The sequence below is a fragment of the Canis lupus genome, chromosome 18 (assembly GCF_003254725.2).
Source record: "Canis lupus dingo isolate Sandy chromosome 18, ASM325472v2, whole genome shotgun sequence".
Lineage (NCBI taxonomy): Eukaryota > Metazoa > Chordata > Mammalia > Carnivora > Canidae > Canis > Canis lupus.
The window spans coordinates 49,149,790-49,171,953 of NC_064260.1; the positions used below are offsets into that span (position 1 = coordinate 49,149,790).

The following is a 22,164-nucleotide window of genomic DNA, read 5'->3' on the forward strand; positions in this document are numbered from 1 at the left end:
TCCACTCTTCAGTCTGATGCCAGCTCATGGAGCTGATCTCCTGCTGGGGTATGCCCTAGGCTTTGGGTCGATACATGTAGAACACTTAGAGCAATGGCTGGCATATTCTACATGTTCTTAAACACATTTGCCTTTGGTTTCGGGATCACAGATACCCTCAGATGGCTGCAGCCTTCAACTTTAGCTTCCTTCTCTAAATTTTTGTTTTTCTATGATTTTTTTGGCCTCTGAGGGGGCTCCTTAAATTTTTAGGAAATGCTGAAATATGCATCTAAAAAGGTTTTAAATATTTAATGCCAATGTTTTTTTTTTTAAGATTTTAGTTATTCATGAGAGACAGACAGACAGACAGAGAGAGAGAGAGAGAGAGGGGCAGAGACACAGGCAGAGGGAGAAGCAGGCTCCATGCAGGGAGCCTGACATGGGACCAGATCCTGGGTCTTCAGGATCATGCCCCGGGCCAATGACAGCGCTAAACCGCTGAGCCACCCAGGCTGCCCAATGCCAATGTTTTAAAGTGTTTTGAAGAATTTGTCAGAATGGCCAATGAATTAAAAATAAGTTTAGAATATATGTCATCTCGGGTCTTTTCAAACACATTGAGACTCTAAAATTCTAGAGTACGGTGTTCCTGTGTCCGAACTATTTTCTTGGGCAGCATTTTCACTTTCTTGTTAAGTCGCAGAGTAGAATTACCCAGAAGCATTGAAATGTTGCCCACTTCCCAGCACTAAAGTAATCTCTGTCTCAAAGACAGCACCTATAACAGAGTGATGCTCCTTCATGTGTTTCACAGACAAAAGAGGGACCACCAAAGCTCACTTGGTGGCTGTGGATGTGGTTTCCTAGGCAACAGGAAGAGTGGCCCATGGAAGGGGGCCAGTGCGAGTCCCTAGAGCAAAGAACACATAGACCATGTACAGCAGTGGTGAAAGCACAAACTCTGGGTGTGCTCCTGGAGACCGCCAGCCACACTGGTTCATCCACCAGCTGGCAGTCAGACTTTCTGCCATGGGAGATTTGGAGCCCTGAAGCCCATCTCCACCAGGTCTGTCAAGCAGGGGAGCCTCAGACCGTAGAGGACGGTGCTTTGTTAGCTCTCTTGCTGCTACCAACTGGAGCAGAGCAGTTTGGGCCTTTTCAGAGAGGGAAGTGATTTTGCAGGGAATTTTGAAGGGAATTCAAGAAATCCAGCCATATCCCAAGTTTAAATAGTTGTGCTGTTAAGAGTTTGTTCTAAATTTATGAAGTTTGTTTTTTTCCTTCTGGCCTTAAAGCACCTGGAATTGATATTTATGAATGGGATTAGGTAGGGATCTAATTTCATTTATTCCCCCATTTGTACAACTAATTGTCTAGCACCATTTATTGCAAAACATTAATATAGTTCCAGTGATATGCAGCACATTTCATGTTGGCTGTCAGGGTGTGATGTCTGTGTGCGGTTCTGGTTCTGGTTCTGGGTTCTCAATCCTGCTCTGTGCATGGATCCCACTTGTTATAATGATTCGTCTCTGGACCTCCTTCACTTTTGTATTTAAACAACTGTCTTGTCTGCAAGTAAGGACCATGACATATTTCCCTATCTTTATTCTATTTTCTTTTTTTCTTGTCGTATCGTATTAGCGAGGGCCTCTACCACAGCCTCTACCATGTTGGGAAGTACTTTTGCTCCTGGTTTTATTAGTAATACTTCTAATATTCCCTTGCCTGGCCCTAAATAAGATATTTGCTATAGGTTTTAAGGATATACTCCATGGTTACATGCTGTATAATAGAGACTCTAAACTGCAGTCTTTTGGGGGCTCACATGGCAGCTTCAGCTTAGTCTATCAGCCTCCCTTGTCAGCTGTTCTGCCGTCCTCAATGGAAGGCTTCCCCACCTTCACCTTCATTCCAGCCTCTAGGGAAGAGAAAAAAAGGTGAAGGCACCCTTCTCACCTTTCAAGGCATAACCAGAAATTGCCCAAATCACTTCCACTCTTGCTCCACTGGCCAGAACCTTGTCCTGTGCTCAGATTAGGTGAGGTTGGAAGCCAGGAATTGTGGTCTTGAGTGGAGCCACCCACGTGCTCATCTGAAATGCTACTGCTGTAGAATAGGGGGACAGTGGCTACTGTGGAAGGGCTGCTCCTCCACTGCACACCTGCATCAAGCTAAGGGGGTTTCCTTCTAGTTCTTATGTTCCTAAACATAGGTGTTCTGTTTTTTTTTTTTTATTATTATACATGAGTGGTGAATTTTATCAGTCTTTTTCCTGCATTTGTGGAAATGATCACTGTTTTCTTCTCTTAATCTTATAATATGATCTATTACAATAAATTTTCTAATGTTAATCCTTGTACTCTAGGGATTGAACCCAAATTGACCATGATATACCTATTTTACCTTTTTGTAAACACTGCACGATCTGGTTTTCTAATAATTCTGCCTAGGGCTTTGCATCTTTTCTAGAGTGGAGTAGATCTACAATTTCCCTTTCTTCCATGTCTAAAATTTAGTTTTACAAAACCAGTGTTTTGTATTTCTAATAAAATGCACTGTTAGGCTTCCCTACCCCTACCCCAGGCTCTTCTGTGAAGCCTCTGAGAAAGTTCAGGTTAGGTGGCACTTGTTTGTCCTTGAAGTGTGATAACCCCTCTGCTTGTAAAACCTTTGGGGTTGGGGATCTTTGTGGGCTGCAGTGGGAGAAGGGGACAGGCTACCTGGTCACTTTCTCTCATTGCTATTGCTTTTTCTAAGTTTTTATTTATTCTGGAGTTGATGTTGATGTTTTACATTTTTCTTGAAAATTGTTGAATTCTCTAAATTTTAAAATCTACTTGTATATTCTTATTTATATATTCTTGTATTGTTTTAAAAGTTGTCTCTGTACCTTGTACATTTTCTAAGTTTCCACTATTGTTGCATGTCTCTCTTCTTTTTCTTGATCTTTCCTATGGGAAGTTGGCCTATTTTGTCAGCCTTTTCAGGGCATTGGCTTTTGGTTTTCTGGATTTTCTTGCTTATATTTCTGTTTCCTATTTCAGAGGTACATTAAATTTTGCTCTTTACTATTTCCCCTGCACACCTGTATTATTTTACTCTCTTGCCTTGCTAGCTTTTTGTGCTAAATGCTTATTTTCTCTTTTTAATTTTTTTTTTTTTTTTTTAGGAAATGCCTTTAAACCTTAAGATTAGCCCCTGCACTGCTTTAATGCACACACGAGTTGGTATGAGGTGCTTTTGTTGTTACTCAATTGGAATATTTTTAAATTTTCATTGTAACATTCTCTTCACCCATGAGTTATTCAGGTGCACATTTTGTAGTATCCAGATGTGTATGTGTATATGTATGTTGATATATGTTTAAACTACATTTTAATTGTTAATTTTTTGCTTTGATTATTGTGTGGTCAGATAATGTGGTCTCTATGGTATCAATGCTCTGAAATGAACAAAGACTTTCTCTATGAATTAATGTTTGATTGATTTTTAAAATATATTAACTTAAACATGTATATTCTGTACTTGTTGGATGTATTTACTATCCATTAGGTCTGGTTTGTTAATTTTGTTGCTTAAATGTTTATTAAATGTTGTGTAATTTATCTGTTTTTGATAAAAATATGTTAAGACCTCTCACTGGTTGGGATTTTTCTGTTTTTCCCTATAATCCCATTTGGTTGATATGTATTGAGTCTGTAGTAAAGGGCATATAAATCTATGGTTGTTGTATCTTTTTGTTGAATGCTTCCATCAACTGTTAAATATACTCTGTATCCTGTTGCTTTTTGCCTTAAGTACTTTCCTTGTGGACACTCATGTTGTCACCCTTGTATTCTCTGGTTGGTGTTACCAAGCACACTCCCACTCATTCCTCTCTGCACACACATTCTGTGAGGGTGTTTTATTTTAGGTGTGACCTCTGCAGTCCAACTATAGCTGGATTATAAAAAAGCAAATCTAATAATTCACATCTTTTAATAGGCTTCTTTAATCCATTTGTACTCTTTTTGTCATTATTGATATGTGTGGACATATTTGTACCACCTTATTTTTTTGAAGTTTTAAAATTTATTTATTTAAGTTTTTTTTTGCCCCAGTCAGATGGCAGCATTCCATACATACTTTGTATATCTTGTTTTGTCATGGAGGGTTTTTTTGTGGTAAAATATACATAAGAAAAAATTTATGATTGTAACCATTTTTAAATGTACAATTCAATGGCACTAATTACATCCACCATGTTGTGCAACCATCACCAACATCTACTTCCAGAACTTTTTTATCATCTCAAATAGAAACTCTGTACCCAGTAAATAATTGTTGTCTCCTCTCCCCAGTCCCTGGAAACCTCTGTTCTACTTTCTGTTCCTGAATTTGCCTACTCTAGGGACCTGATATGAGTAAAATCTTTTGTGTCTGGCATCTTTCACCCAGCATCCATGGCTCATCCCTGCTGTAACATGTATCAAAATTTCATTCCTTTTTAAGGCCGACTCCTATGCCATTGTGTGTATAGACCACATTCTGTATGGCTCTTCATCTGGTAATGGACATATGGGTTGTTTCCACCTTTTTGGCTACTGTGAATAATGCTGCTGTGAACATTAGTGTACAAGCATCTGTTTTGAGTCCCTACTTTCAATTATTTTGAGTAGATATACCCAGAAGTGGAATTGCTGGATCATATAGTAAGTCTGTGTTTTAACTTTTTAAGGAACTCCCATACCGTTTTCCACAGTGGCTATGCCATTTCACATTCTCACCAGGAATGCACAATATGCACAATAGCATCTTATTTTGTGTTTTTCTGATTACAGGTTGTTTTTGTTGTTTTGTTTTTTTTTTTTTTGCTTCTTTTTGCCTGATACATGTTTTAGGAAATTAGCACTGATGGCAAAATAGAGGAGGTTGAAAGTGAAATTAGTTAAGAGGCTATATCACAAGACTGTAGAAGAGGTGAGAAAGACCTGAACTGAGGCAGGTATGGTAGCAATTAAGAAAAAAACAGACATATACATTTACTCATTTATTCCACAAATATTTTTGAATGTCTGTGATTTCAGGAGTGAGGAAGGCTGAGGTGAACAAGATAGTTTGTTGTTGTTGTTTGTTTGTTTGGGGAGCAGCTCACTCTTTATTGATAGAAGGCCCTGAGTCACTTGGAGCCGGTGTACTTGGTGATGGCCTTGGTGCCCTCAGATATGGCATGCTTGGCCAGCTCCCCAGGCAGTAGCCAACGCACCGCCGTCTGGACCTCCCAGGATGTCAGTGTGGTCTGGCCCAAGTACTGGGCCAGCTGGGCAGCTTTGCCAGCCAGCCGTTCAAACACATCGTTCACAAACGAGTTCATGATGCTCATGGCCTTGGAAAAGATGCCGATGTCAGGGTGCACCTGCTTTAGCACCTTGTAGATATACATTGAGTATGTTTCCTTGCGCCGGCTATGCTTTTTGGACTTTTTATCACCAGAACCATGTCCCCTGCGGCCCCCAGACTGTGGCTGCTGCCCATGCTCGGTGCCCATCCTCCTGCCTGTCCTCTTGACACACACGGTCTAAGGGGGAGATGGACATGAATAAAATAATCATATACATAAAGGTCATTGTGGAAATGTGGAAAATGTGCCAAAGGAGTAGTAGTGGGTGTGTGTAGGGGAGAGTTGATCAAGTATGAAAGCCAGCAAAGGCTTCCCTAAGGCGCGTATTTAGATGAGGAGAGTTAATCAGATGGAAGTGGATTGAGAGTGGATGACTAAGAGTGTTCTAGACAGAAGAAATAGCACATGAAAAGGCCCTGTGGCAAGAGAAGGAAGGAACAGGGTTCTGGAATGGAAAGGAGGCCAGTGCCACTGGTGTAGTATTGTTTACCTTCCAAAATATATAAAATAACCTAAATGTTCAGTATGAAGAGAGTTATTTTTTTTTAATTTTTTTTTAAATTTTTATTTATTTATGATAGTCACACAGAGAGAGAGAGAGAGAGAGGCAGAGACACAGGCAGAGGGAGAAGCAGGCTCCATGCACCGGGAGCCCGACATGGGATTTGATCCTGGGTCTCCAGGATCACGCCCTGGGCCAAAGGCAGGCGCTAAACCGCTGCACCACCCAGGTTTCCCTGAAGAGAGTTATTAACTGAATTATGATGCTGCTGTAGAAGGGGACACTGTGTAGTCACTGAAATGGTGTTTAAATCAATGTATGTGGGAAATACTCATAATATTGATGAGTAATAAAAACAAGTAGTTAAACTGATTACTGATATTGATAACTAACAAAAACACACTGAAACAGTGTATAGAATATGATCTTGTTTTTGTTTGTGTATAATATGTAATTGAACAACATATGTTTATTTCAGTATGCATAGTTTTAGAAAGTCTGAAATATGTTCACCAAATGGTCATATGTGGAATTCTGAGTGATTATAATTTTTTTCTTTTTGCTTATTGATATCCAAAAACTTGTCTTCAACAAATGTGATTTACTTGTATAAAGATAAAATTTTTAAAAAGACATTTATGAGCCAGAATCAGTAGACTTGAAAACTCCTTAGGTGTGGGGAAAGGTAACTATCAGAAGGGACTCGGGATAATGTTAGCCATGGGTGGCCCCATGGATGTAGAGAGGGAGCATAGCTTGAACAGAGAGGGGTGGGAGAAGATTGCAAGTTAAAGGCCAGACACACTGAATTGGAGGTAAAAATGTCTGACAGGAAGTTGAAAATGTGTTTCTGGAACATAAGAGTGTCACAGCAGCTGAGACAGACGTGCAGTGAAGAGGTCCTTTCATCCCCAGTAAGGAGGTTGTTGATTGCTTTTGAGAGCCAGTGGGGCAGAGAAGAAAGTTGGAGTGAGGTAGAGTAAAAGGTGAATGGGTGACGAGGATGGATAAGCAGCAGATGTAGATAATCCTTTCATGATGTTAGTGGAAGAATAAAATGAGTATTTTAGGGTAAGAGAGTAGGTTTGATGATAAAGATTTAAAAATCTTCAACATAAAGTTGAAAAAAGTGAAGGGCAAGAGTTAATAAATCAAGTCATTCAGCAAAGTATGTAGAACAAGAGAAGAATTGTGCCTGGCCTGGACCTCAGTGAATAAGGGTAGTTTGGGTATAAAATTCTGGATTGTTGGTTTTCCTTTCAGAGCTTTGAAGATACTGTTTTTACTATTTCCCATTATTTCTTTTTTTTTTTTCCCATTATTTCTAACAATAAGTAAGCTGCCAGTCTAGATAATCTGTCTTTTTCTCTCTGAGGCTTTTAACATTTCCCTTCTATCTTTTCTTTTTTCTCTGTATTTATCTTTTTGGGGGCTCGTTAAGTTTTTGAAGTCAGAGGATCCACAACTTTCAACAGTTCTGGAACATTCACAGGCATCCTCATTCCACAGCCTCTTACCTTAGTTCTCTTCTGTCCTGTAATGCTGATCTGCCATTTGCTAGTCCTTCTAACTATGCACCATTCCTCTTAACCTCTTTTCTGTGTTTTTAATCCCTTTGTCTTTTATGATGTGCCGCAATCTAATTTCTTTATCTTTCAGTTTATCCTTTCTTGCTTTTAATTTAGTTATTATTTTTATCCATATTATATACACATAGAGGTTTTTAAATTATATATATATTTATATTTAAAATATTTTATTTATTCATAAGACACACAGAGGCAGAGACATAGGCAGATGGAGAAGCAGGCTTCCTGCATGGAGCCTGATGCAGGACTCAATCTCAGGACCCCAGGATCAACCTCAGCCAAAGGCAAATGCTCAACTGCTGAGCCACCCACGTGCCCCTATTTTTATCTTTTTTAAAGATTTTGTTTTTAAGTAACCTCTATGTCCAACATGGGGCTCGAACTCACAATCAAGATCAAGAGTTGCACACTCCATTAACTGAGCCAGCCAAGCACTCTACACACAGAGTTTTAAAAGCCAAGTAATTATGTAAGACTTGTGACAAAGAATGGTAGCTCCCTGACAATTGTCCATTATTTTTTGATCTCCAGGAATTGTCAACACTTTAAACAGAATCTTTTAATATTTCCACATATGTAAATAATATGCCTGCTTTGCTAACTTCTTGACTTTTCTATTTGGGCATAATCTCTTATTTTAGCATCATGGAAGATGTGGGTTTGGCTCTGTTTCCTCCCCCCTCAACACACACACACACACACACACACACACACACACACATTTCCCACATCCAGACATTAGAAATATGTGGTTAGATCAGTAGTGTTTATATTTCACAACTAGGAAAACACTACTCACTGCTAGACCTTGATTAATTTCCTTTCCTGAACTTCTCCATCTTTTCCTTTGAGTTAGTAGTTGGTACTTAGCTTTCTGTGTACATGGCATTAATTTAACTCTGAACTGCCCTCTGGGTGTATAGCTGTCTTCCCACCATGCTCAGATCTGCTACATACTAGGCTGTGTTGTCAGAGGAAGCCTTTCTCAGAGCCATTTGCCTGCCCCACTCTGGATGGGATGGCTTCCAGGCCTGATGGACAGCTCTGACCATGGACTCTCCCTCTGCCACCACACCAAGGGCTTCCTTTGCTTCCTTCTCAGGTTTGATTCCCTGATTCCTGGATCCCAGTCATCTCCCTCATTTGACTCACTGCATCATTTGATGCAGCACATCCTCCAAGAACATCCTGAGAGAGGGTGCACAGAGATTATCTTTCCAGAACCCCCATGTCTAAACCTGCCCGAATATGTCCTCACACCTAGACAATTATTTTGGATTGGATAGTTATTTAGATTTCCAATTTCAGTTCGATTTTAAATGTTGAATTTTTCTGCAGAATTTTGAAGGTTTTGTTGCATTCTTCTAGTTTTCACTACTGCTATTGAAATTTTGATAGTATCTTTGTTCTTGCCCCTTGTGTGAAACCTGCTTTATTCTTTCTGGAGCCTTGTAGGATCCTCTCTTTGTTCTCTGTGCTTTGAAACTGGATAGTGAAGTCTTGCTTTGCGACTATCTCACCTCTTGTGCTGGACACTTGGCAGTCTTTTTAGTCTGCAAACACATGCCAGATCTCTAATTACATAAATCTTGGACTTAGGAAACAGATTCTACATTTTTCTTTCTCCTGTTGTTTTTACTTCCCTTTTTGGGGGGTGGAGGGCAGGGGTCCTACTTTTCATATCTTCTGTTAAGATAATGCTCTCTGTGATTACTCCCCCCCCCCAAACATCATTTTTATACTCTGTTTTTTTAAGTATAATTTTCTTGCCTCTTAATCTGTCTAAGGCTGCTAGTGCTCACACACACACACACACACACACACACACACACCCCGAGTTTCCTTTCCCTAAACAGTGTGTTTTTTTGGGCTTCTTGTCTTTCATGTCAGGTTTCCTGAAATATCTGCAGATCTCTGGCTGTCACTCCACTCACATTTAAGAATGAGGCATAAGCTTCCTGGGGACTCTTGGTGGTATGACTAAGCCATCTTTTGGGGGACTCACTGTGGGGCTCTTTCTCTCTGTATTCTGTCTTGGTCTGGTTGGCGTCCTGAAAGAAGGCTTTTCCACTGTGGCGCTAGGATTCTAGGGGTCAAGGAGAAGAAATCCTCAGGTCTCAATATTCACCTTTCCTCCTTTGGTTCATTGTGATACCCACCCGTCCTCAACTGTTTTACCCCAGAAAGTAATTTCAGTATCTTGCTACAGTGGTGGAGAGAAGGGTGCTGGAAAGGGGAGGAGCCTGGGGGTTCTAAAGAGAACTTCAACCAGTTCTCTTCTCATCCTACCCTCCTGCACTCCACTCCAGAGCAGACTGCAACTGCTGCATCCGAGTCTTCAGAGCTGCTTCTGCTTCTTCCCTCTCTCCTGATGGGCCAGGGTTCAGGATTCTTCAGTCTGTCATTTATAACTCTCTCCCCTCTGCTTCCCAGCCTCCAAATTTCTGTCATCTCTTCCTTCTTCTGTCCATCCCAGGGGTCAGGAAGCCTTAGGAGACACACTCATATTACCCCTGTGCTTCAGAGAGGGATGTATCTCCACTCCTTCCATGAAGTAGATTTGTGGAGAGGTTGCCTTTCAAGGATCCATGCTTTACATGGTGCGGGTGTTGGGGGGCTCTCTGGTGCAACTCCTCTCATAGTCCTGACTCGGTGTCCTGTCTCCTGCATGAGCAGGCTCTGAGTCACCAGGGACCTGCAGATGCCCCAGGACAAAACTTAGCAGCTACAGAACTCTTCCCTCTAGGTGCATAGTTTTTTCTTTATTTTACCTCTGATAATCTCTTTTACTTTCTTTTGGCTTGACATGCATTTTAAAATATTATTTTAAAAAATTGAAACAAATGTTAAAAGAATAACGTTTAGGAATTCTGTGGGGACTTTTACATACAGTAAGGTTTCTAGAGATATCTATCTGGTCTACCACGTTGCCAGACATTGGCCTTCCTGGCATCACACAGCACTGTAAAGGAAGCATGTCTATGGGATGTCCTGAGCTCCCCTGGGTGGCCCCTTGAGACTGGTAGGTTGGATGCCACGACTTCCATTTTATAGCTCAAGATGCTGAATGACAAATAACCTATATCAGTTAACATGGGGACCTGGTGGCAGAGCTGACATGAGAAACCTGGATTTGAAGCTCTTTTCAATGACTCATGCTCTCAGGAGGGAGCAATGTGGGTCTTCTCCAGTCACGAACGGAAGCTGTGGAGTGGCTGATGAACTCCCGAAACCTCCCTGGGGTTCAGGTTATAGGTAAGATATTGGGAGTCCTTGCCTTAACACTGAATTTTTACATGAGTTGAGAAACATGTCATATCCCTGCCCACACTGAACCATTTGAGCCACAGGCCTATAAATGCCTCTGTTCTGCAGCATGAGAGCAGGAGTCTTACAAGAGCACAGCTGTAGACAGCTGATGGTTTTTCAAGGAACACCGTTTCTGTCACCGAGTAATACCTTTATGACCTCCAGAATACCAGGGCACAGTGGACACATTTGGGGACAAATTCTGCTAAAAAAGCTGTTCTGCAGAATCTGAGTTCCCCAACAGCACTTTTATTATAAGAGAATATGACAGCAGTCACTTCGTACGTGTGTTTCTTCCACCATCCGTCTCTTCCCCCCTAGGTCAACAGGGAGTGGAAGTAAGATCAAGCCCAAGCCACATTCAGCCTCCAGGCCCCATTAGTTTTCACTCATAGTCAATGTCTGGCCAGGAAGAGAACTCAGCTTCAGTTGTGTGGGTGGACTGGGAGTGGTGGTGGTTGATGGTGTCTGCCTGCCAGTGCTCCAGCACTGGTAGTGCTCCTGGGAGAGATTCAGTGGGCACCTAGGGACAGGAGGCAATGGACAACAAGGGACAGGATCCAGGAAATTGTTTTGCTCTGCAAACTCCTATATTATGAAACCAGTGGTTTTAACTGGTTTCTCTTTCTCCTCTGTCACTGGAGAGCATCATCCCAGGTGTTGTAGCTTTCATAAAAAAGGAGTCAGAATCATCTAAATAAAAGTTGTACTGAACTACAGCATGTTGGCAGGCTCTTTTCCTATGTGGGTGCTATTGTCATTTGCTCATGCCATCCACACCTTTGACACACTGTGTTGTTGCTTCACAGGTACTGTGATTGCTTTGCCAGTGGGGACTTTTGCAACAACTGCAACTGTAATAATTGTTGTAACAATCTACATCACGAAATCCAACGGTTTAAGGCCATTAAGGTAACAATTTTTCCACTAAATACATGCATTCTAAAAGTGTTTTAAAGTGCTTAAGATATGGGGTGTCTGGGTGGCTCATTAGGTTGAGCGTCTGACTCTTGATTTTGGCTCAGGTCATAATCCCAGAGTTGTGGATCCAAGCACTACACTGGGCTCTGTGCTCAGCACAGAGTCTGCTTGAGGTTCTCTCTCTCCCTCTTCCCTTTCCCCTGCTCACACACTCCCTCTCTTTCTCTAAAAATAATTTTTTTAAAAAAGTGCTTGAGATATTCATAAAGCTGTCATCTCTAGAGACTCCCAACTGATTTCAATATTGGGAAAACCCAAAGTGTTGATGAGTATACACTGAGTAGGATTCTTCCTGAAGGTGGCCGTGGACAAGAGCTGTAAGGAGTTAGCAGCCAGAGAAAGATCTTTATTCTCTACCATGTGGGATGACTTCAGTGGCACAGCACTGTTGGAAGGTTCTGATTTCAGAATGTACAAATGTCCACTTTGTCTTGTGTTGGGGTTTAGAGATTTGGTCCTGTCATGTAGTACATAAGCCTGAGCTTGAGGAGTGTAGCCTGAGAGGTGTAGAAAGTCTGCTGTTCAGAGAACTGGGTAGAGGTTCTCAGCCACAACTCATGTCTAATTTTTATTCTCCATAGCTCTCAGGTAAGGGGAGAATTTGGACTTTCCTCAAGGGGCCAGCAGCAACTCTGGCAGCCCTGCGCTTGCTAACAGCTACATACAGGAACCTGCAGTTTTCATCCCTTCTTGTAGGCATAAAAGATCATTAAAGAAGGGAGGATGGGTAGGCATGGGGCCACCAGCCTGCTCTGGGGGCATATTTTGGTGCCCCTTGTTTGCAAAGGGCAATGAAGGACTATCCCATGTAGACTTGAGACTGTCATGCTGTCTCGTGGTTGGTCTGTTTTGTTTCTACAATAATTTAATTCTCCTCTTGAATTACAGATAAATCACTTGAAAATATCTTACCCATTTTGATATAGCCGGATCCAGGGGACAGAAGAAAATTTTGATGCCTCTAAACTTTAGTAGTGTAGCATTTTCTTCAGGGTTAAAGGATTGTCTATCATTGGATGTATATAAGTTTTATTTAAAAAGTGTTGGCATTTTCAAGAATTGCTGGTAGGAACATAAGTTGGTACAAGCACTTGGGGAGGTTGTTTGACAATAGCCTCTAAAGATGAACCTTGGTACATGCTATGATCCAGCAGTTTCATTCCTGAAAACAGAGACAATAAAAATGAGTGCATGCGTCGACCACAGACACACACAGTAGCCCCACCCTGGAAACGACCCAGTGTCCATCAGTGGTAGAATGTTGTATCGTATGGCGGACTACTACACTAGTGAAGAAGGCAGTCCCACCATGCACTGCACGTGGATAAGTCCCGTGGGCACTGTGCTGCTGAAGGAAGCCGGGCACAACAGGGTACGCCACAGGGGCCCACATACAGTGAAAGCAGTGGAGGTCAGCACGGTGGCTCCCACTGGGGTGTCAATGGGTACCAGTCCTGGGAGTTCCTGGGGGCTGGACTACCCTCCAGTCTGAGCTGGGCAGAGGTTACACAGGGCACACTGGTGCTCTGTTCATCATGCTCCACCCCACGGATGGGTGCATTCCCTGCCCCTCACCTTCCATAGAAATAAAAACATACAGTAGCAGCCTCACTTGAGGCCAGTGCTGCCCAAAGGACCTTCTGTGGTGATGGGAAGGCCTTGTGTCAGACGGCGCAGACCCTAGCCACTAATCTGTACGAGGAGAGCAAAGGGCAGGGGGTGCTACTGTGTTCCTCAAATTGCATCAAATCACTTCGTTAATAAAAACATGCACACATTTGTCTGTCTAGATGGATCATAGAAAGATACATAAAAAGAGTTAAACCAGCCAGGATAAAAAGCTGAGCATGTTGTGTCAGCAAGGCGTGGCCCGGTGGCCGAGTGTCTGGGCTGGGTTAAGCATAGGGAGAGGGATTCGAGTCCATCACTGGCCATTTATTACTTAACCTCTTGCCCTTGATTTCTTCATCTGTGAGACAGAAACAATAGTATTTGTTCCCCAAGGCTGCGGTGAGGATTAAGGGAAAAAGTGCACATAAATCGCATAGAAGGGTGCCTGGAACACAATCAGTGTTTAATAAATGTGAGCACCATGGCCCCAGCTGTCTCAGGAAAAAAGTACACAAGAAATGCTGGAAAGGAAATAGAGCCACACGGACACAGTCTTTAATATCCAGTTATTTTACAATAAGCATGTCTGACTTTGAAACTCAGGAAAAAAACAATGCCTTTTACAGTGTAAAAGAATTAAATGAAACAAGAAGGGGACACACTTTCTTTTTTTTTTTTTTTAAGACTTTATGTATTTAATCACAAGAGACACACAAAGAGGCAGAGACACAGGCAGAGAGAGAAGCAGGCTCCCTGCAAGGAGCCCATTACAGGACTCCATCCCAGGACCCCGGGATCACGACCTGAGCTGAAGGCAGATGCTCAACCACTGAGCCACCCCAGCATCCCGGGGATGCACTTTAACTATGGAAGGACACACTGCCTCGTGTGGCTCTTTCTTTGTTTATTTTATTTTATTTAAATTCAATTAATTAACATGTAATGTATTATTAGTTTCAGAGATAGAGTTCAGTGATTCATCACTTGCATGTAACACCCAGTGTTCATCCCATCACATGCCCTCCTTCATGCCCATCCTCCAGTTACCCTGTCCCCCCACACTCCCCTCCAGCAACCCTCAGTTTTTTTTCCCTATGATTGAGAATCTCTCATGGTTTGTCTCCCTCTCTGAATTCATCTTATTTTATTTTAACCTCCCTTCCCCTGTGCTCCTCTGTTTTGTTTCTTAAATTCCACATATGAGTGAAACTGTATGATAATTGTCTTTCTCTGATGGACTTACTTCACTCAGCATAATACCCTCCAGCTCCATCCATGTGGTTGCAAATGGTGAGATTTCATCCTTTTTGACGACTGACTGATAGTCCACTGTGCTGTGTGGCTCTTCTAAAGCAGCAACTGGATTAACACAGCAGACAAATGAACTTTCACGGAATGTTGTTCAACTTTCACTGAATGTTGTTTTTAAATAAAAGGTACATCTTGATGGAGTTTTGTGTTTTCTGCCTTAGGCATGTCTTGATCGAAATCCAGAAGCTTTCCAGCCAAAAATTGGGAAAGGGAAGTTGGGAGATGTGAAGCCTCGGCATAACAAAGGCTGTAACTGCAGGCGCTCAGGCTGTCTCAAAAATTACTGCGAGTGCTACGAGGTGAGCCCCCCACCCCACCCCCCAGGGCCCTGGGCTCAGTGACACAGCAGATGTACCCACAGTTCCTCCGGGAGGCTGGCACCTGCTTCGGGCCCACTGCATGGCCCTGCCCACTCTGCCACAGCACTTCGGGAGCTCCCAGAGGTGGGCCTTGCCTCTTGCTCGCAGAGCTTTGTCTCTGGGCTGGCACTCAGAGACCACAGTGGACAGTGGGCCTTGGCTGGCGGACAGCACACGTCGTGGTGCAGAGCCGCCCGTGGACCAGAGCGTGTGCCTGCTCCTCACAGACCCACTGGGGCGGAGAGGCTTGCTCTCTCTCTTCATCTTCCCTCTTCTTTCTTGGTGTTGAAGGAAAGCGAGGGAGAGGAGGGAAGAGCTCTCAGACCTCAGCTGCAAAGCAGCCAGGTAACTCTTCCTTAAAAAGCTCTCCTTTGGTTTGCTTGAGGTCTTTGCAGGGGGTGGAGTGGGGGGGAGGCACCTGTGAATTTTACTTTTAAAAGGTTGTCACAGATGATTGGGCTTGAGAAGAGTCCTCGTGATTCGGGGGACACATGTTGGAAGGCCTGAGTAAGCAGGCCAAGCAATCCCCCAGCTGGGATTGTGAGAATGCAAAGTCGTGCGGAGATACAGAATTCAAACAGTGAGGCACCTCCCCAGCGAAGCAGTTTTCAGATGCACTGACAGCATCCCTGCCTGCTCTTCACAGTACCCTCCCTGCTGCCTGAGACAGAGAGAAGGCTCACTTTCTGGAGGCTGAGCCTCTGCCAGGCAGCAGCCCACATGAGGTGCAGCTGTCCTGTAGTCTCCAGAGGGGACTGGAGATCCTGAAAAGCCTCTTGCTCAAAACAGCCAGAGGTGCAGAGTAGAACACAATAGATACCCTTCGATGTGCATCTCTGAGCTGACGAGATCTGAGGGACAGCCCTAGCAGCTGAAAGAAAGAGGGAGCCACAGCAGTTGGCAGGGCCAGCTTTCAGACTGCCCGGTGGCATGTGTAAGCAAGGGGTTGGGCCCTGGCTTGCCAGGCATGCTCCCTGTGGCAAGAACCGAATTCCACCCACAAGTAAGCAGCAAGGCCTCCCCTCACACCCACTCAAGGCCTGTCTTCGGTGGGTTTCAGCCTCTACCCACCTACACATTCCCCACAAGAGCAGAGCCAGCATGACATGGGCCCACCTAGGAGATGCTGCAGGCTCGATTCCAGACCACAAAGCAACAGAGCAAATACCGCATCCAAGCCAGTCAGATGAAGTTTTTGGCTTCCCAGTGAAGATAAAAGTCCTGCTTACAGGACACTGCAGTCTATTAGGTGTACAGTAGCATTAGGTCTAAAAAACAAGGCGTGTACCTTCATTAAAAAACCCTAATTATTCCCTGAGCTCTTAGTTACCATCACTGGACACAGATCATAGCAAACATAAGAATAACGAAAGGTTTGAAATGTTGAGATAATTACCAAAATGTGACTGAGACACAAAGTGAGCAAATACTGTTGGAAAAATTGTGTCAACAGGCTTGCTGGACACAGGTTGCCACAGACCTCCCGTGTGTGAGAACCACATTGTCTATGACATGCAGTGAAGTGAGGTGAGCTGAGACAGCTAGAATCTTATGACCCATGACACAGTCAGGGGGCAGCACTCTGCTGGCATCCCCTGCAGAGAAGGGAGAGTGACCCCCTCTCTGCTCGGGACTCATGCTCACACTCACATGCCAGCCTTCCAAATCCCCTCCCTGTGTTTGGTGTGAAAATTGCAGATTAAACACACACACACACACACACACACACACACACACACACACACACACACAGGGTTACCTAAGGTCCACATAGAATGTGTTGTTTTTTGATGAATTATAGTGCAGTCTGATTTTATTGAAGTATTTTATGTTACCAGGCCAAAATTATGTGTTCTTCTATTTGCAAATGCATTGGTTGCAAAAATTATGAAGAAAGCCCAGAACAGAAAACACTAATGAACATGCCCAACTATATGGAAATTGGAGGGTTTGAAGGCAACCATCATTTGTCACCAACTAAATTCTCAGGACTACCAAAATTCAGAAAAGATAGGTAGGTACTGTGAAAAGATAGGTAGGTACTCCAAAGAGGGGAAACAGGTTAATTTGAGGACAGTTAATCTCTATACCGGAAAGAAAGTGTGTGTGTCCATGGGGTGGGCATGAGGGATGGGGCGGAAGCAGCAGCTCCCCTGCTTGACCAGCCTTAGGTCCCACTCTGTGTTTCCTCGGGGGCCCCACTGCTGAGACTGCTCTGTCCATCGGTCTTCCTGGGCTGTTACCCGTTTTGTGCACAAGCAGAAGGGCCTTGCAGGGACTGTTGATAGGCCACTGCCCTTGGGCAGTGAGGCCACAATCTCAAGACAGAGACACACAGACCTGAAGTACTCCTTACCATATGAAGTGACAGCGTGCCTACTGTGTCCCTTACTGGAGGGTTCATGGATCTCACAGTAGGTGGATAGTGTCCCATTTAACTATTCCGAGGCCATACTATAATCCTAGCAGATCTCAAAGGTTGAGTGATAATTTTACTATATAGACTAGATTTATCCATTAAAAAAAATGGCTTTCAACTCAATACCATGAATGAAATCATGAAAAAGCACCAGATATCATTAATTCATATAATTCTGCAAAGCCAAGTTTATGCTTATTTGGTCAGAGACATCAGAAACACCATCACTGTGACCTGCAAAGGTCTTTATCAGTAAACATTTACCAGATGTGGCTTCATCTTCTGTGAAGGGGCAAGCGAACATGTTATCTCCTGGCACCGGGACGCTGTGTGTCAGGCTGAATGTGATGGAGCCTCCACATGCTGGAGTCTGGCCTCAAAATACTGTGACTCTTGACCCAAGGGCAGCCCTATTCCTTGAGCTTCAGCAAAAGTCGTTGTGTGTTGTCTGTCTAGAGAGATTTCAACCAATTCCAACTCCTGTGTCTATTTCCATAATCCAATACTTTTTAAGACTATAGGAAGTTTTCCAGAACTTCTGCAGTCTGAGCACTGCTTGGGCAAGTGTCTAGCTAAGCCAGGTTGCCCCTCGAGCCCAGCGGGGGCGCATGGACAGTCTTGTATGATATGGTCTTGCCACCTTTGGGAACCTGGTTAAGGGTTCTAAGGGGCGTTGGGAGGGGAGGCCAGGCTGACAGTGTCCCTCCAACGGGGCAAGTCCCCAGAGCCCTTTGGCATCCTGGAGTGCCAGATGCCCCTGGGGAGGATGGGGCTGACACTAGGACACTGGCTTTCCTGAGCATACATATTCTGCTCGGAGTTTGGACCAGGCTGCATGGCTCACCTGTAAGGCTTATCTCAATCTGAGATTCCTGCTTCCACCGCTGCACAGCCCACCAGCGTGATGCAGTAGCCCCGGTGCCTCTGAATGTTGTAGTGGATCTAACTTTGAGGATATTCAGAATCTGCTGTGAGAAGGAATGTCAAGAGGTAGACCGTTGCCTGTGCTCTGTGTTACTCTTCTGAAAGCAGTCCTTCATATTGTCACAGTTTCCAACATTAGGAAGATACCATTCGATTTTACTGGTGACGTTCTTTAAAATACCATGACAAGGACGTCCCCTTGAACATATAAGATATTTAAAATGTGGAGCTGAGGACGGTGGCCTGTAACTGCTCTGTTTCTGCCAGGCAGTCTTCCTCGTGCATCTCCTGGGAGGTGGTGGAGGCCACGTGCGCCTGTCTGCTGGCTCAGGGTGAAGAGGCCGAGAAGGAGCACTGCTCCGAGTGCTTGGCGGAGCAGATGATCTTGGAGGAGTTCGGGAGGTGCTTATCACAGATTCTCCGGATTGAGTTTAAATCCAAAGGGTTGAAAATTGAGTAGCGTTACAGCATGGTAAAATCTGAATGCACATAGAATTTGCTTCAATATTCTAAGGGAAAGAAATCTATAGTTGAGAGGTGGTTTGAGGAACACGAGGCCGGGTTTGCATCAATGGCTGTGTCACTGAGGTCAGGCTTTCCCTCTGCATCCGGGTGCCAAGGGGATTTACTCAGAGTGGGTGAGGGTCTTGGTGATCAACGGCTTTTGAGGAAGCACAGACACAACTAACCGTTGTTGTCTGGCCCTGGAGAGAGAGCATGGATTCCTGTGATGCTGGGAGGATTGTCTGTATTAACAATGAGGGATGGAGGGAGGAAGCAGGCTCTGGAGAGAAATAGCAGTTCATTGCCACTGGCTTCACCCAGTCTTGCAAATTTTCCTCTCGAGGCATCTCTGCCTAAAAAGCCATAATGATTTTTTACTAAAATTATTTTGAAATACTTTCTCCAGATGGGCTGCTAAGATACAGCGTAAAATCTCTCAACAGCCCTGAGTCCCTTGAGGAATTCCTGAGTGTGAACATTTTCCCAGAGTCACACAAATGCTCTGTCTCCCTTAGGGCCACCATGAAACACAGGCCGTAGGGTCATACTTATGGGGCTGAAATTTATCTAGTTTCTTGTGTGTTTTCATTTGAATATGGAAAAGCTCTATTATCCAATTAACTTCTCCCTAATTACTGTTCTAATATTATTACTGTTTGTTAAAATATGGTTGAAGTAACTAGTTTGCAGAAGCCAGCAGGTAAGATTAGTTATTAAGTTGACTCTCTTTTAGTTCTTTTGAAAAAGCAAAATGGTTAAAATTTCAAATGTCTTCCATTGTTGTAATTAACTTAGTAACTATAAATATATTCATCCTGTTCTGTGTTTATGAATAGCATTGGCCCCTTAGAGTATGTTTAGAAAATTTACTTGCCAGCACAGCACCGGCATAAGCAAGGGGCCCAGCGGCTGGCTGGCGTTTAGTAGAGTTGTATTCAGAACAGCAAGTTCTGATGGGAAACCCTGGAGGGAGAGAAATAAACTTAATTCTTCACCATTTCAATTCCCCTTTGGCTCCTCCGGATGGAGATTCATGGTGCAGGCCAGAGGCAGAGGCCTGGGTGCCCCGGGGCTAGGGGCACTTTCAGCCCCCTGTGCATCTAGGAAGGGGTGGGAGGGGTGCTGCTGGAGGGGACCCGTCCACTCCACCCTCGGCGTTGGTGGGGTCCTGAACCAGGGCTTCCTGATCCCCTTCTTGGGGGGCGGCCTTTCCTCTGCGTCTGTCCTGAAATGCTGCCAGTGGCAATGTCTGCAGGGCCTTACCAGTCACTTCACATTTTCTAGGAGCCATATTTGAAAAAGTGAAGAGGAGTAGGTGAAATTTATTTTAGCAATCTTTTATCTAACCCCATATATTCAAAACACTGTCATGTCACGTGTAATCAAAATAAAAATGATTGAGGTATTTCACATTCTTTTGTATGTACCACATCTTTGAAGTCCAGCGTGCATCTTACAGGCACATCTCTGCGCACACCCAGCACATTTTAGAGGCTCTGGAGCCGCATGGCACAGGTATGGAGGGAGGTAAAGGGAACACTGTTCTCCAGAACTATTCTGAGATAAAGAGCTGCCTATAGAGGTCCCGAAGCCAGGGGTGGTCACCTACAGAGCCCCAAGGAGGAAGATGAGCAACAGCCTTCGGGTCAGGGACCCAGCACTACCCAGGAGCTGGCCGGAGCCCAGGTTCGTGTGAGGCAGGGGACCTTTCGTGCCAGGCCAGAATACTCTGACTGTGGCCAGCTATACTGAGCGGGAGCCTGAAAATTAAGGGATGGCCCATCCCTGTGGAGTTTCTTGCCAGGGAGAATTTATTTATTTATTTTTGAAGATTTTATTTATTTATTCATGATAGTCACACAGAGAGAGAGAGAGAGGCAGAGACACAGGCAGAGGGAGAAGCAGGCTCCATGCAGGGAGCCCGACGTGGGATCCGATCCCAGGTCTCCAGGATCACGCCCCGGGCCAAAGGCAGGTGCCAAACCGCTGCACTACCCAGGGATCCCTGCCAGGGAGAATTTAGTAAGCCCATACAGCTTTTAGAAAATTCAGTATGATAAGTGAGAGCCAAGTAGAGCCGTGTATCAAACCAGTGTAATGCCCAAAGGTGACAGTTACATAGGATGACTTAAAGATCTAAAAGTACATCTTCTGGGATGCCTGGCTGGCTCAGTGGTTTAGTGCCTGCCTTCGGCTCAGGGCGTGATCCTGGAGTTCCAGGATTGAGTCCCACATCGGGCTCCCTGCATGGAGCCTGCTTCTCCCTCTGCCTCTCTCTCTGTGTATCTCTCATAAATAAATAAATAAAATCTTTTTAAAAATAAAAAAAGTACATCATCTGTTGCTGGTAAAGAGCCAAGGCCATTTTAAAACTATATAAAAATAAACATAGCATGCCTTGCTTCTGGATGTGGCTGTGCAAAATGAACTGCCTTGTAGCTCTCTCCTGTATCTACTAAGGCCGCCTCTGTGATTAGGGTGAGACTATCTGCTGGGTTTTCAGAGGGTTTTTTGGTGTCGTTCCTCCCCAAATGCAGCTTAGCTTAAAGCTTGCCTTTTCGAGAATCTGAAAAGAAGTCATAACATGACATGCTGAAAGAAAGCCGCTTCTCCCCTCAGAATAATAGTTAGACATGAGACAGGTGGCATATCCCCTCCACCAATCTATTCTCCATGTCTCTGGACACCAACTGGGTGTCCTAATATTACTCAATTTAGTTATGTCGCTAACTTCCTGGAGTTAGTGTCGGATGACCCAGGTTAAGGGCTCAGTCCCCGCACACTGTCCTCAACTTCAGACACCAGCCAGACACCAGTTGCAAGTACTGGGTCCTGAGGAAAACCCATACACTTCTGTCTGACTTGGCTGTAGTTGGAAGCTTCCAGGAACGCCTCTTTGGGTCTGAGAATCTGCTATAACAGCTCACAAAACTCAGGGAAACATTTTACTTGCTATTACCAGTTCATTGTAAAGGATATTGAAGGATTCATATGAGCAACCTGAGGATGAAGTACATAAGGCAAGGTTCAGGAGCGCACTCTGTCCCTGTGAAGCTTGGGGCGCCACCCTCTGGCCTGTGGTATTCACCAACCCCCAAACTCTGAACCCTGTATTTTAGGGATTTTTATGGTGGCTTCATGTCATAGGCACAATCAAGTATCAACTCAGCCTCTAGCCCCCTCTCCTCCTTGGAGCATGTGGCTTGGTCTTTCTGGTGACAAGCCCCCAGCCAGGAGCCCACCCAGAGTTGCCCCATTAGAACAAAGGCACTCCTACCACCCAAGAAATT

At 44.1% G+C, this 22,164-nt stretch overlaps 2 protein-coding genes across 15 annotated transcripts in view; one reads left to right on the forward strand and one right to left on the reverse strand.

The window, feature by feature from the left end:
• TESMIN (testis expressed metallothionein like protein) overlaps positions 1-20,284 on the forward strand; it is a 41,012-nt gene extending 20,728 nt beyond the window's left edge. For 7 of the 14 annotated variants that reach the window (XM_025446130.3, XM_025446137.3, XM_025446128.3 and 4 more), the window contains 5 exons: positions 11,575-11,677; positions 14,830-14,967; positions 15,319-15,372; positions 16,866-17,041; positions 18,638-20,284. In XM_025446130.3, coding sequence (XP_025301915.1) covers positions 11,575-11,677; positions 14,830-14,967; positions 15,319-15,372; positions 16,866-17,041; positions 18,638-18,830 — 664 coding nt within the window. In that variant the 3' untranslated portion in view covers positions 18,831-20,284. Of the gene's footprint in view, positions 1-11,574; positions 11,678-14,829; positions 14,968-15,318; positions 15,373-16,480; positions 16,797-16,865; positions 17,042-18,637 lie in introns of those variants that run through there. The other 7 variants (XM_025446133.3, XM_025446136.3, XM_025446135.3 and 4 more) reach the window with 6 other exon arrangements.
• Positions 5,144-5,512, reverse strand: LOC125752927 (histone H2B type 2-K1-like). Its single transcript, XM_049096562.1, has one exon. It carries the CDS (start codon positions 5,510-5,512, stop codon positions 5,144-5,146), a length of 369 nt encoding a protein of 122 aa, XP_048952519.1.
• Positions 20,285-22,164: the final 1,880 nt, after the last annotated feature.

What these genes read in the sequence shown, in the direction of transcription:
- LOC125752927 (XM_049096562.1), bottom strand. Translation starts at nt 5,512, where the DNA reads ATGGGCACCGAGCATGGGCAGCAGCCACAGTCTGGGGGCCGCAGGGGA.